The sequence below is a fragment of the Pogoniulus pusillus genome, chromosome 5, assembly GCF_015220805.1.
Source record: "Pogoniulus pusillus isolate bPogPus1 chromosome 5, bPogPus1.pri, whole genome shotgun sequence".
Classification (NCBI taxonomy): Eukaryota; Metazoa; Chordata; class Aves; order Piciformes; family Lybiidae; genus Pogoniulus; species Pogoniulus pusillus.
In genome coordinates this window covers 14463370-14476298 of record NC_087268.1, presented here as the reverse complement: position 1 = coordinate 14476298, position 12929 = coordinate 14463370, and the positions used below count along the sequence as shown (strand labels likewise).

The 12929-nt window shown below is 45.9% G+C and overlaps 1 protein-coding gene across 5 annotated transcripts in view; it reads left to right on the top strand.

Moving 5' to 3' along the window:
- The window catches only part of LSAMP (limbic system associated membrane protein), a 1399195-nt gene that overhangs the window by 1163949 nt on the left and 222317 nt on the right, over nt 1-12929 (top strand). For all 5 annotated transcript variants that reach the window (XM_064143281.1, XM_064143283.1, XM_064143282.1 and 2 more), the window contains one exon: nt 9576-9808. In XM_064143281.1, coding sequence (XP_063999351.1) covers nt 9576-9808 — 233 coding nt within the window. The remainder of the gene's footprint in view (nt 1-9575; nt 9809-12929) is intronic.

Sequence of the window (12929 nt, the reverse complement as noted above, 5' to 3'; positions counted from 1 at the left end):
GAATGCAAGCTGTCATTTGGAGAGGAGGCCAACTTTATATTTGCTAGGAGCCAGATTAATAGACTTTCATGGGTGGGAAGGATCATGAAATGATGTAGCTGGTGGTTTACATTGTCCTTTTTGGAGATGTTCCACCTTTCTTCAAAACATCTGCCACTGACCATGGGAGGGTGGTAGCTGAATCACGTAACCCAGTGCTTAAGACCTTTTGATACCCATTCCAATTTCCTTCCCCAAATGTTCAGACATCTGGGCACTTGGTTCCTCCTGCTTCTGCCACTGCAGATCTATTGGTCACTGCCAGTACTTCAGTCATTACCCTGGCAGACTTTGAGGCTGATGGCCAGCATCAGTCCTCTGGCCCAAACCTGACTATCTGGCTGCATTTCCCCATGTCGGAGACCTTCCCAGAGGTGATACGTGGATTTGGTCCACATGGCAGTCAGCTCCTCCTAACCTTTTGAAAGCTTCTGCCAGTCCTGTGGGCATATCCCTCTCTTGAAACATCCCCAAGAGCACAAGCCGATGTTGTCACATTGCTGTGTGGGATGGCATGCATGGCACTTTGCTTTCTGGAACTGGGCCGTGGTACCATGGCATCAATCACATGGACTACTTTGCAGGCAGGCTCACAAGTGCTTCTGCATGTGCGATTGTGAAAGGGAGAGTTGGGGAACCTCCCCTCTCACCCTTCTGCTGTACTAAATATGTGAGGGGATGCCCTAAAGCTCCAATCTTAATTATTTCAATCTTCCTTAAATTTTGTAGTCCACTTCCCTGAGCAAACCACTGAATCCAGAACCTGGAAAGTGCCATTCGCAGTGCTACATCTCTTTTTAGCTGCAAAGACCTGATTTTTTAATGTCCCCCTTGCTCTATGATCAGCCTCTGGTGATACCTCCTGCATTTTTAGCCTGTGACTGAAGGGAAGGAAGGGACTCAGGACCACACAGAATGCTTTAAAACTCCCTCTAGCATCCCATTCCTTCTTGTGTTCACACTACCCTCTTTCGCACTTGCTCTCTCCTGACCTGCCTCCTTCTTCTTTCCCTTTCTCTCAGTACTGCCCTTTGCATTACTAATCTGTGGCAGTATCTCATTCTCCAGTAGCTGTGCCGGCTGCCTTGATGTTTCTCACTAGCTTTTGCCTCTCCCCCACCCTCTCTCTCCCCCCACCCTTGCCACCCAGTGATGCAGCATTGCCTTTCTCCATCTGCCCGATTGTCTCTCTGCTTTTTATCTGGGTGCTGGAGCTCCAGGTGCTGTCATTCTCCACGACAGCACAGAACATTTCAGATTGCCGCTGCGGCTGGATAATTACCAGATACAGAGTCACGTGGACTTCCCAGCCAAATCCTCCCTCCCCTTCTGTCAGAGGAGGAGATCATGTCTCTGAAACACACTTCTTTCTAAATTACTTTTTAAAGAAGGAAGGAAAAGTTTGGAAGTAGTTTTTCTGGAGTTACCTAGTGATGACCACATGGAAGTTACTCACAAGGCACTGGAGGGTCAGGTAGAAGTAACTGGTGTTTTCCATTGTGGGAGTTTGGGAAGGAAAATAAAGGGAATGATAGTTTGCATGGGTGCCTTGTTAGTGCTGCTATTCTCATTCTTGGTATGTCCCACAAGCAGAAAAAAAGTCTTAATGGTGCAGAGACTCATCAGTGGGTGTTTGGTTTCCAAGTCTTTCTTCAGATTTTGCATAAAAGCCAGTTTCAGTTCACAAAAGCAATTAATTACTAATATCTTGCCACCTACTTCAGTTTCTGAGTGAATTTTTTAATGTCAGCCCATGTCTTAGTGATGGCAAAAGTCCTTCAAGGAAGCGCTTTCCAAAAGGGAAGTTGCGTGGCAATGTTTCCCATTGCCATTCTCAGTCATCTCCACTATTTCCTCTTTTCCCCTTTTGATGGTGAAGCCCCATGACACTATGGGAGGCTGCAGAGAGCAGAGCAGGGAATATGCTTCTGGCTGGACCTTTCACCAAGGCCATGTGATCAATAGCTGGCAAGCAGCAACTCATCATGCAGGATCAAGATCAGAGCCAGGTTTCTGGCTGGACCAAAAATATCAGTCGTTGGCTAACCCAGAAAGGAAAAGAGGGAGCTCAGGGTCTGTTTCCTCAGCAGTCTCATCCTCCTGACTGATCTTGGTGCAAGACTCTGATGCAAGCTGTCAGAGCTTTTGGCATGTATGCAAGCATCAATCAGACAGCAGTTAAGCCACACTATGTACGCAATGCAGGAGTCCTTTAACTAGAGACAGTCACTTCAGATAATGCACCTCAGAGTGGGCAAAGAGACATCCAAGGGTTTCCTGGCTTTACTGTAAAGAAATTGAGAGTTTTTTCTAGGTCTTGTGAGCTGTAGGAAAACCTGACACCATGGTAGTAGGCCTCAGTCTGAGGCTTTTTCTGTGTTTTGAAGTTCTAAACTGTGCTGGGATGTGGTTGTGATGGAGTCAACCTTGTTAATAATACCTTGTATTGCTGTTGTTAAGAAAGTAATACTGCCAGAGTGGATGTGGGCTGAAGTTGTTTATGCAGGTATACTGATCCCCAGAAGACAGAAAGAGCAATAAATCATGCTCATATGAGTTCTCCTGATATAGCTGCATCTACCCCAGAAGAGCACTAGAATAACAATCACTATAATTTTAGGCTTGATTTCTGGACTTTTTGGTCTGGTTTTGGTTTGTTAATTTTTTTTCCACACACAGGAACCTGTATTCTTAAACAGCAAGTTTTACAGAGAGAAAACCCATGTGAGACCAGCTGTGTGTCTGCCAGTGAGAGGCCACGCAGCTAGCTGTCTTTTTAGGTTGGTGTGGGTTTTGTGTATTCCCTTGGCTTTCATTTTCCACACATCTCACATGAACTGAGAGACGAGGATGCTTACAGCACACGAGCAGTTCTGCACTGATAGTCATATTCACTGGTTGCTATCCTTTTCACTTTCATTAAAAAGAGTTGATGGGAGAGAGTGAGATAGGAATATTTTTGTACAAGGCACTGGGGAGTCCTCATCTAAAAAGCTGGGTATGGATTCTGGTCACGAAAGAAGAATTCAGACTGGAACAGGTCTTGAGAAGGGACTACTGGGATGTTCAGGGCAATGGAGAGTCTAGTGTACAAGCAGAAACTAGGACAGTTTGGCTTGTTGAGCCCAGCAAAATGAAGGCTGAGAGGGAAAATGATTGCTCTCTCTGAGTACACAGGAAGATAAGCCCCTGGGAGAGAAGAGCTGTTTAAGCTCAAGGATGGTGTTGGTGTGAGGGGGAATGGATGTAAACCAGCCATGAATAAATCTAGGCTTAGAATTAGGAAAAAAGTTTCTAGTCATCAGTGCAGGAAGACTGTGAGCAGTCTGCTGTACAAAGCAGGGGAGGGATACCCCCCATCAAACACACCAGGCTTAAGTGAGAATGAAGTACAGCTCTGAAAAAAATGATACGGTGCAGCTGGCCATGCTGGTGGAGGCCAGGGATCCCTGACCCAGAAAGCACATCCTAGTCTCACATTCCCAAAGTGGCAATTTCCTGAAGAGGATGAGCAGAAGTGAAGGCATACTATCAGCCTTGTGCTTCCCCAACCAAGGGATGGCCTGAAATTGTCACCTCAGTGCTGAGATACCCAGGGAGCTGCAGACAGGTGTAACGACCAAGGTCACGGCACAGCACAGCTTAAAGAAAGTGTGGGTAGCTTAAAGAAAGTGTGGGTTGAACAGGTGCAGCAGTTTCCCTCTCTTGCCAATTTTTCAGCACAGGACTGCCTTTAAACAGTAGTTCTCTAAATGCCTTCAAAGACCTTTGTTATCATGCTGGCACTGGTGGCTCAGGAGCTATTTATGTCAGACCTGAGGAATCCATCCTGCTTGGGCACAGCATTCACCCTCTAATAGTGACCCCACAGTGGCCCATCAGAAGAGCAGCAGCTGAACCAGTAAGGGGGAAGAGAGGAAGAGCTGCAGCAGTTTGAGCATCATCTCATGGCTGTGTATATCCAAACTCAGTAAAATGAGAGTTTTGGTGCTTGGCAGAAAGGTGGTTTCAGATTTGGTTGATGCAGTCTCCCGCTGCTATCCTCAGAGGAGACCCATACCTTCAGAAAGGTAGAATCATACCATCATTTCAGTGGGAAAAGATCTTTAAGATTGCAACCAAGCATTGTTTAATTTTACCAATGCTGATGTTAAACCATGTCCCTTAGCAGCCCATCTCTGCATCTTTTAAACACCCCTCAGAGATCAGAATTCAGCCATCTCCGTGGGGATTCTATTCCAGTGCCTAAGAAACCTTTCAGTGAAGATGTTTCTTCTAACTTTCAATTTAAATCTGCTCTGGTGCAGCTTGAAGTCATTTTCTCTCGTAGCAAAGAATGGAGTCTCTCCTCCTCACTAGGGCAAGCAGCACCTTCTTTTCTGTTGTCCTACTGTGTAGCCTAGTTCCTGTTCCTTGAGCATTACTGAAGGATTACCCTCCAGGATTACTCAGATCTCCCTTTTATCAGCCAGCAACGAATATATGTTCAGCTGTAGGCTGTCTTCTCTAGCATCTCCTCCTGAAGACAACCTAACACTTTTTGCTTTTGAAGTGCTGGCAGGGTCTGCAACTGCAACCACATTATGGGGGCGGATCGGCCTCTTCCCCTGAGCAGTCTGCCTGGGAGGGTCAGGGCTGGCATGCTCCTCCTCTTAACTCCTTGCTACCCATAACCCTGCTGGGGCATAGCAAAGGTTCTGAGCTTCTAGTGCTCCTCTGGCTGACCATCACTATGCTGAGTCCTTGCTTGCCACATAGGGAAGGGATGAAAAGCACAAGAAGACAAGATAAAACCGCACAAGTGTGATTTGTGCCTGAGCTTCCCCCACAAGGCTGCAAGCAGCACTGCGCTTAACCACCACATTAGCTTTCCAGGATCATACTTTGCAACACAACGGAGAATTTGTCTTGGCCTTTCAGAGCTGGCAGCCAGGAGCTGATGCTGCTTTGTGCAGAACAAGCCATATTTGATCCTTCTCTTTTTTTCCCTCTCTCCATTTTGCTGCTGGGGATAGAGGGCAGCAGAGGAAGTTGTTAGCTCAGGCTTGCAGGTGTGTGTGAAGTGTGAAGATTAGAGCAGGCTCGTCGCAAGGAGAAGCAGGAGATCTGATCCAGGGCAAGCTGTGTTCCTTGGCAAGTGCAGTGGGAGTGGGTTCCAGGTGCTTAGCTGCATGTACAGTAGGACACTGAGTTTTGCCTTGCTGCACCGAGATTGTCTTGTAGAAAAGGTGACCAAAGGGTTAATGGAGAAAAGATGATTAAATAGGAGCATTGGAATTAGGACACAGGGCTGTCACCACAACATGCTTTGGAGGAAAGGGATGGAAAATGCACTCTGAAACCACACTTTTTTTTTTTTCTTCTTCTCAAATAAGGTAAGAGCTGCAGCTTGCTGGTGAGGCAGCCTTTTCCCACTAGCAGAGCTTTGGCAGAGAACTGTGGGGCTGGATTTGCTGTAAAAAAAAAAAAAATAGAATTGCAACACTAATAGAAAAAAAAAAAAGCAAGCCATTTTCCTGAGTTGGAGGGGACACCATTTCATCAATAATGCTGTGAAATCACTGTCGTGTTAATCATTTAAACAGCGGTTTCACCAGCTCCCACAGGATTCCCTTCCTGCCTCTTCATCACTGTACACTCTAAATATCATCCACTCCTTTTAAATTACCCCAAAAAGACCCCCCTGAAGGCAGTGTCCCTACTCTCCATTTCCATAGTCCAAGGCCATAGCTGCTGGGCAGAATGGGAAACACTCTGGCAAGCCCCCAGCTCTCATTCATCCTCCTTCTTCACCTCACTCCTTGCAGTCTCCACCTTGGTGGTGGTGCCTCCAGCCCAAGGAGCTGATCATAGGATGTTAGGGGTTGGAAGGAACCCAAAGAGATCATCGAGCCCAGCCCCCCTGCCGGAGCAGGACAATACTATCTAATACAGATCACAGAGGAACACATCCAGACAGGCCTTGAAAGTCTTCAGAAAAGGAGACTCCACAACCTTTCTGCGGAGCCTGTTCCAGTGCTCTGTGACCCTTACAGTCAAGAAGTTCCCCCTCGTGTTGAGGCAGAACCTCTTTTTCTGCAACTGACACCCATTGCTCCTTGCTGCTGATGTCAGGGCTTTCTGACCAAATGCCACCTCTCAGCAGTGTGCCAGTCTGTTTGTTGAGGGGAAGGAAGAGTGTAAAGCTTAGAGCCGAGAGCTGCCAGAGTGACAGGCACAACATAATCTCTGACAAGTGTTACAGCAGCATGCTAGGAAATCAATGCACCACGCAGCAGTGGCTTGGTGGGAGGAGGAGGAGCAAGAGTTGCTGAAGTTAGGAGTTGGGAGACCTGAGCAAAGCCAAGCAAGTGACGAGATGTCCATCCTTGGTGTTCAGCATGAGGGGAGATGCAGACACCTGAGCCTTCCTGTCCTTTTCTTTGCTCACTTTCCCACCTATTGTTAGGAGTAAAGCCCAAACACTTTCAAAAAGGGGAAAAAGAAAGATCTCTCTCATAGCAGATGAAATTTACCCCAGAGCCTATGAAGGAAGTTTTGCAAGAACACTGCTTCTGCCTGGTGTTGCTCTTTACCCCAGAAGGCAAGGGAGAAGAGAGTATGAGCAGCAGAGCCTGCTCTTGGCTCCTGCTTGCCCATGCCTGCAGGCTGCCAGATGGAATCATAAAACTACAGAACTGTCAAGGTTGGGCAAGACTGTTGAGATCAAGTGCAACCACTCACCTAGAGTTCCCAATCCCACTACTAGTGTTAAGTCACTGCCACTAATCCACATCCCTAAGCACCACATCTATGTGTCTTTTGAGTACCTCCAACGATGGTGACTCCACCACCTCCCTGGACAGCCTGTTCCAATGCTCCCTCAACCTGCTGGCCACACTTCTCCTAACACATCCCAGGATTTGGTTTGCCCTCTGGGCTGCAAGTGCACACTGCTGGCTCATGTTGAGCTTCTGGTCCACCAGCACCCCCAAGTCCCTCTCCTCAGGGCTACTCTCCAGCCACTCACTGCCCAGCCTGCGTTTGTGCTTAGGATTGCCTCGACCCAGCTGCAAGACCTTGCCCATGGTCTTGTTGAACCTCATGAGGTTGGCTTGTGCCCACCTCTCCAGCCTGTCCAGGTCCCTCTGGATGCCATCCCTTCCCTCCAGCATGCCTGCTGCTCCACACAGCTTGGTGTCATCAGCAAACTTGCTGAGGGTGCACTCAGTGTCACTGACATGGGCATATATATGTCCATGTATACATATATACATACACAACTAGACAATAGCCCAGCCAATCCCCTGGACAGAAATCCAGGGCCTCCCTGTACAAACCCCAGTTAATAGAATGCTACCTCTTTCCCTCTCCTAGTCAGCTTTCTTACCAGCCTAAACGATTCTTGGTGCAGAGAAGCAGTCAAGGCTAGAGGGAAGGATAGAGAGAAGAAACAAGCAAGTGAGTGAGAATGCTCTGAACCTCAGATTATATAGAAAAATAACAAGCTAATGAAATGAGATAAATATATCTCTTCTGTTCAGCCCCTTTTGGGCACATACTTTCCAATTCTCTTCATATTTGTATTTGCAGTTTAGGACCTTAGTCCTAAAACTGTAACATTGACCCTGGTTCCTTTCTCTACGTTCAATTTCCAACCATCCTCTGCTTCCTGGTTGTTAGGTAATTGTTAGTCACTGTGTGAGAACTTGGCAACAGATCTGTAGCAGCTAAGAATGGTGCCATTGCTAAAAAATCTGATACCCAGCTTTACTGTGTTTGTTTACGAGAGGGCAAGGAGGGCTAATGGGGCATGGCAGCAAGACTTTCTTGTCCTTCTATGTCTGTTGTTTAAATTGGCACTGAGATCAATAGTTCCTGACTCCCTGCAGTGATTGTGCAAGGCATGACTATCACCACTAGCTGGTTCTCCCATTAGCTGCATCAGAGATGTCAGGAAATTAAACCTGGAACTGCAGGGAAAAGCAGAATGGATGGATCACGGATCCTTTATTACTGTTCACTGATGCTGGTGGGAATGCTTTCAATAAGCCTAATGAAAAGTGTTTGACTGTCTCTGTGAACTTGAATATTGATTATTAGTGAACGATAAGAGTCGCTTGATATCTTGCTGATGCCATGCTGCTGTTGCATTGCAGTTAAAATGTCAGTTAAAGTGCCATTTAATATTCTATTAGTATTGAATTAGCACTTATTACGCTGTGAAAATCATCACCATAAATCCTTATTAAAGCATGATCCATACAGCTGGGTGGCATCTCTGGCAGACTAAGAGGGTGCATGTGTGGGGACAGACACACTGAGATGCATCATCTATGTGGGTACATGTTCAGAGCACACAAGGACTTGGAATTTCTACATTGATTTTCTCTGACAGCTTGAGAGGAAGACGTTTGTTGAATAAAACAGCTCAAATCCATTCCACTTGCTTTTCCCCTTTCCCTCCTTTCCCTCTCCCTCTATCTCCACCTTTCTTTATTTCTGTAGCACCTGCTAACTTATTTCAGGGGTTGCTTGACTGCAGTTATTGACCATCATCCTGGAGGTGACCATAAGGGGTGCAGGCTGTGACACTGTTCTTCTCTTTGGCAGAGTGCAGGGAGGGTCCCTTGGCAAGCACCTTCTCAAAAGTAGAATAACAAAGCTTTGCTCTGACCACAACTGAGCTGTTACTGACCCAAGGAGAAGTGATTGTGCTCCTGCCACTGGCGAAGCTGCACCTCAAACACCATGCTCAATTTTGGGTACCGTCACTACAGGGACAATAACTTGCTGGAGCTTGTCCATAGAAGGGCAGTGAAGCTGGTGAGGGGCCTGGAGAACAAGCCTTATGAAGGGTGGCTGAGGGAACTGGGGTGGTTCAGTCTGAAGAGAGACCTCATTGCTCTCTACAGTTTCTTGAAAGGAGGTCCTAGTGAGTTGGGGGTAGGTCTCTTCTCTCTTTTGTCAGATGATAGAACAAAGAGGCAATGGCCTGAAATCATGCTGGGGAGGTTTAGATTGGATATTAGGAAAAAATTCTTAGTGAAAGAGAGGTCAGGTATTGGAATAGGTTGCCCAGGAAGGGAGAGTAATCACTATCCCTGGAGGTGTTCAATAAATGAGCGAGTGTGGCACTTTGGGACATGGTTTGACAGCCATGGTGATCTTAGGTTGGCAGTTGAACTCAATGAGCATATCTTAGAGGTCTTTTCCAACTGAAACAATTCTATGATTCTATGATGGATTCTATGACATTGCAGGGGCTTCTTTGCTACTCCTACTTTCTGGTGCAGGCACAGGCCACAAACAAAAGGAGAGAGAACAGGAGGCATGGCCACTCCAAACCTCACTGTTTCATGACTGAAAGGTTCCTGAAAACCTTTAAAAAATCACTGTGAAATACATGGTTGTGAGGTGGTGAAGAGATGCTGTGGCTCACTGGCAAGGCAGGAGTATGCTATGGAATTCCTGCACAAAGTGGTACAGGGAAGGGATGAAGTGGAGATGCTGTGGGGTTTGTTTAATCTTCCTCTCATTTTTCATGTTATCTGCAGGTGTTATGTAGAGGACAGAAGCTCCAAGGTGGCCTGGTTAAACCGTTCTGGCATCATTTTTGCTGGAGAGGACAAGTGGTCTCTGGACCCTCGAGTAGAGCTGGAGAAGAGAAACCCCCTGGAATACAGCCTGCGGATTCAGAAAGTGGATGTCTATGATGAGGGGTCCTATACATGTTCAGTGCAGACACAGCATCACCCCAAGACTTCCCAGGTTTACTTGATCGTGCAAGGTAAGCAGCTTGCTCGAGAAGAGAACAAAAAGCAAAAGACAGAGAGTGAGGAGGTCTGTATCTTCCTGAGAGAAACCCCAGCAGCCTTTTTATCCCTCACATTTACAATAGGGAGCTGGCAGGATTGTCCTCATCCGCTGTGGCACAGCCTGGCATTACTCTGCTGTCAGTTTGTCCTTTCAAAAGTGATGATGGAGCAGGGGACACCAATGATGCCAAGACATATTCTAGTATAGCACAAGGCTGGCTCCAGGCGTCCAGGTTGTTCTGGCACTGAGGGGAAAGCATTTTTTTATAATGACACTTCTCAGAACATCATGATTGCCTTGTCTCTTCCCAGACAGCCCTCTGATTTCTCCACCTCCTCCTTCCTCAGATTGCCTTTATTTCGTCTCGTGTCAAGAAGCTACTGTGCTGTGTTCTTTGGCCTTCCATTATCAACTCTTTGCAAGGCTGGGGTCAGTTTTCCTGGGTGTTTTTGTGTGCTGGGTCAGTGGTTTGCAGGGTGCACTGTTGCTAAGCATGTATCTGAGGTAGCTGCCTCATGCCTTATGTTGCCCTCTCCTTTTTTTAGCTACTTGCCTCCTATGTGTGTTACAGGGAACTGGAAACTTGGAAATCTGAACCAACACTGTCCTATCTGTCTGCATTCATGGTATGAAAGAGTAAACACATTAAAGAGGCTGCCAGTTACTGGCAAAGGCATTATGAGGTTTATTTGTTCCACTCTGTCCAGACCAGAATACCAAAGAAGCAAGTTCACTTACTTTTGCTTTGTTTTGCTTTTAATCTTCACACCACTCTGTCTATCTGCCTATTTATCTAAAATATTTATGGAGCAGCTTAGATAGATAGGTACATGTGAATGTGGTTGAGATGTATTCCAGATGTGTTCAGCTTCTATGTTATCATTCAGGCAGGAGTTTGTTATTCCTTCTGATTTGTCTGGTAACCCAAAAGACTGCAGATTTTATTTCCCCCAGCAAGTGTTTGTGGATATAAATGCATGCATGAAAGGCCCTTTCCTCTTGCTGGTATTACTTAGTAAGCTAGCAGCTAAATAGTGTACCAAGTGTTTATCTGCAAGGTGAAGTCTGGATGGATGGTCAGAGGTCATACATAGAATCATAGAATCAAGCAGGTTGGAAGAGACCTCTAAGATCATCCACTCCAACCTAGCACCCAGTGCAATCCAGTCATCTAGACCATGGCACTAAGTGCCTCATCCAGTCTTTTCTTGAACACCTTCAGGGACAGTGACTCCACCACCTCCCTGGGCAGCCCATTTCAATGCCACTGACTCCCTCTGTAAAGAACTTCCTAACATCCAGCCTAGACCTCCCCTGGCACAACTTGAGACTTGCTTTACATGCAAGTGTAACAAAGCAGAAGGCTTCTGTTTGTCTTGTGCAAACCCCTCCCCTCAGCAGCATGCTGAAGCGCACGCACCAGCAAGCAGAGCAGCTCCTCAGGCTGGGCTGAGCGTTTGCTGGAGCATGGCCAGCACGAAGTGCGTTCACCAGCCCTGGAGGTGTACCTGGCCTCAGTGCTCCCTATCGCAGTGCTTAACTAACTGGCTGTAGATGGTTTATTACTGGTAAGATCTTCACAGCATACATTTTCCATTTACCTGTCAAGGAGAATATAGGTACAAATGAATTTTAGAGCCATGCACATGTATTGTTAATTTCATTTCCACCTCTTAGATCTGAACCTAGGCAGAATAATTGAGTTCTCTAGTTTAGCTTTCACCTAAATATGTGGGTGTCCAGCTCTGAAATACTGCCACCATCCTGAGAATGAGAACATTCAGGATTTGGCACAGCTGAATTCAAGATGTCTGTAAACAAAGTACCTGGAGATAGTCTTTGTTGTAGAACATTCAGGATTTGGCACAGCTGAATTCAAGATGTCTGTAAACAAAGCACCTGTGGATAACCTTTGTTCTAGAACATTCAGGGTTTGGCACAGCTGAATTCAAGATGTCTGTAAACAAAGTACCTGTGGATAGTCTTTGTTCTAGAACATTCAGGGTTTGGCACAGCTGAATTCAGGATGTCTGTAAACAAAGTACCTGTGGATAACCTTTGTTCTAGAACATTCAGGATTTGGCACAGCTGAATTCAAGATGTCTGTAAACAAAGTACCTGTGGATAATCTTTGTTCTCATGCCTGCCACAGATTCAGCAAAAGACCCATTGTGATAAGGTGCTTGCTTTGAAAGCCTCAGGTCATGCAGTTAGGTGAAACTCCTGGTTTTGGTTGTTTTTTCTCAAGTTAAATTTAATCTGGTAAGAGAAACCCAGGCAAAACAGAAATGAGAGGGAAAAAAACAACCCAACCTTTACAATTTGGAAGAGTTAGACTCATCCTTTTAAACAGTGATTTTATTAGTTTAAAACTAATAAATAATTCATTTGAAACAATCTTAACTAATAAAACTAATGCATTAGAAAATAGTACATGTTAGAAAATAATCCCTTTCCGCTCTGAGTATCATTTTCTCATATTGATTATTATCATTCTCAGATTTGCAGGCTGTCTGCCTGAAAAATAGTCTGCCGCTAGTATAAATGAAAGGAGTTTGGATATTGAGTCTTGCTAAGCTTTTAAGTTTTAGTTATTTAGTGTAGTTCACTTACTCTTCCTGGGTTTGTGTTCAGAATTTTCGAAACATCATTTATGTTATGTTTAAAAAAAAAGAAAATGTTTCAGGAGCTGTATTTTCTTTTATTAAATAATGAGATTATAGAATCATAGAATCAGTCAGGCTTGGAAGGGACCACAAGGATCATCTAGTTCCAAACCCCCTGCCATAGACAAGGACACCCTAGCCTAAAGCAGGCTGTACACAGCCTCAGCCAGCCTGGCCTTAAGCACCTCCAGCCATGGGGCCTCAACCACCTCCCTGGGCAACCCATTCCAGCCTCTCACCGCTCTCATGCTGAACAACTTCCTCCTCGCATTCAATCTGAACCTCCCCATCTCCAGCTCCATTCCCCCTAGTCCTGTCACTACCTGATAGCCTAAAAAGTCCCTCCCCAACTTTTTTGTAGGCCCCCTTCAGATACTGGAAAGCCACAAGAAGGTCACCTGGGAGCCTCCTCTTCTGCAGACTGAA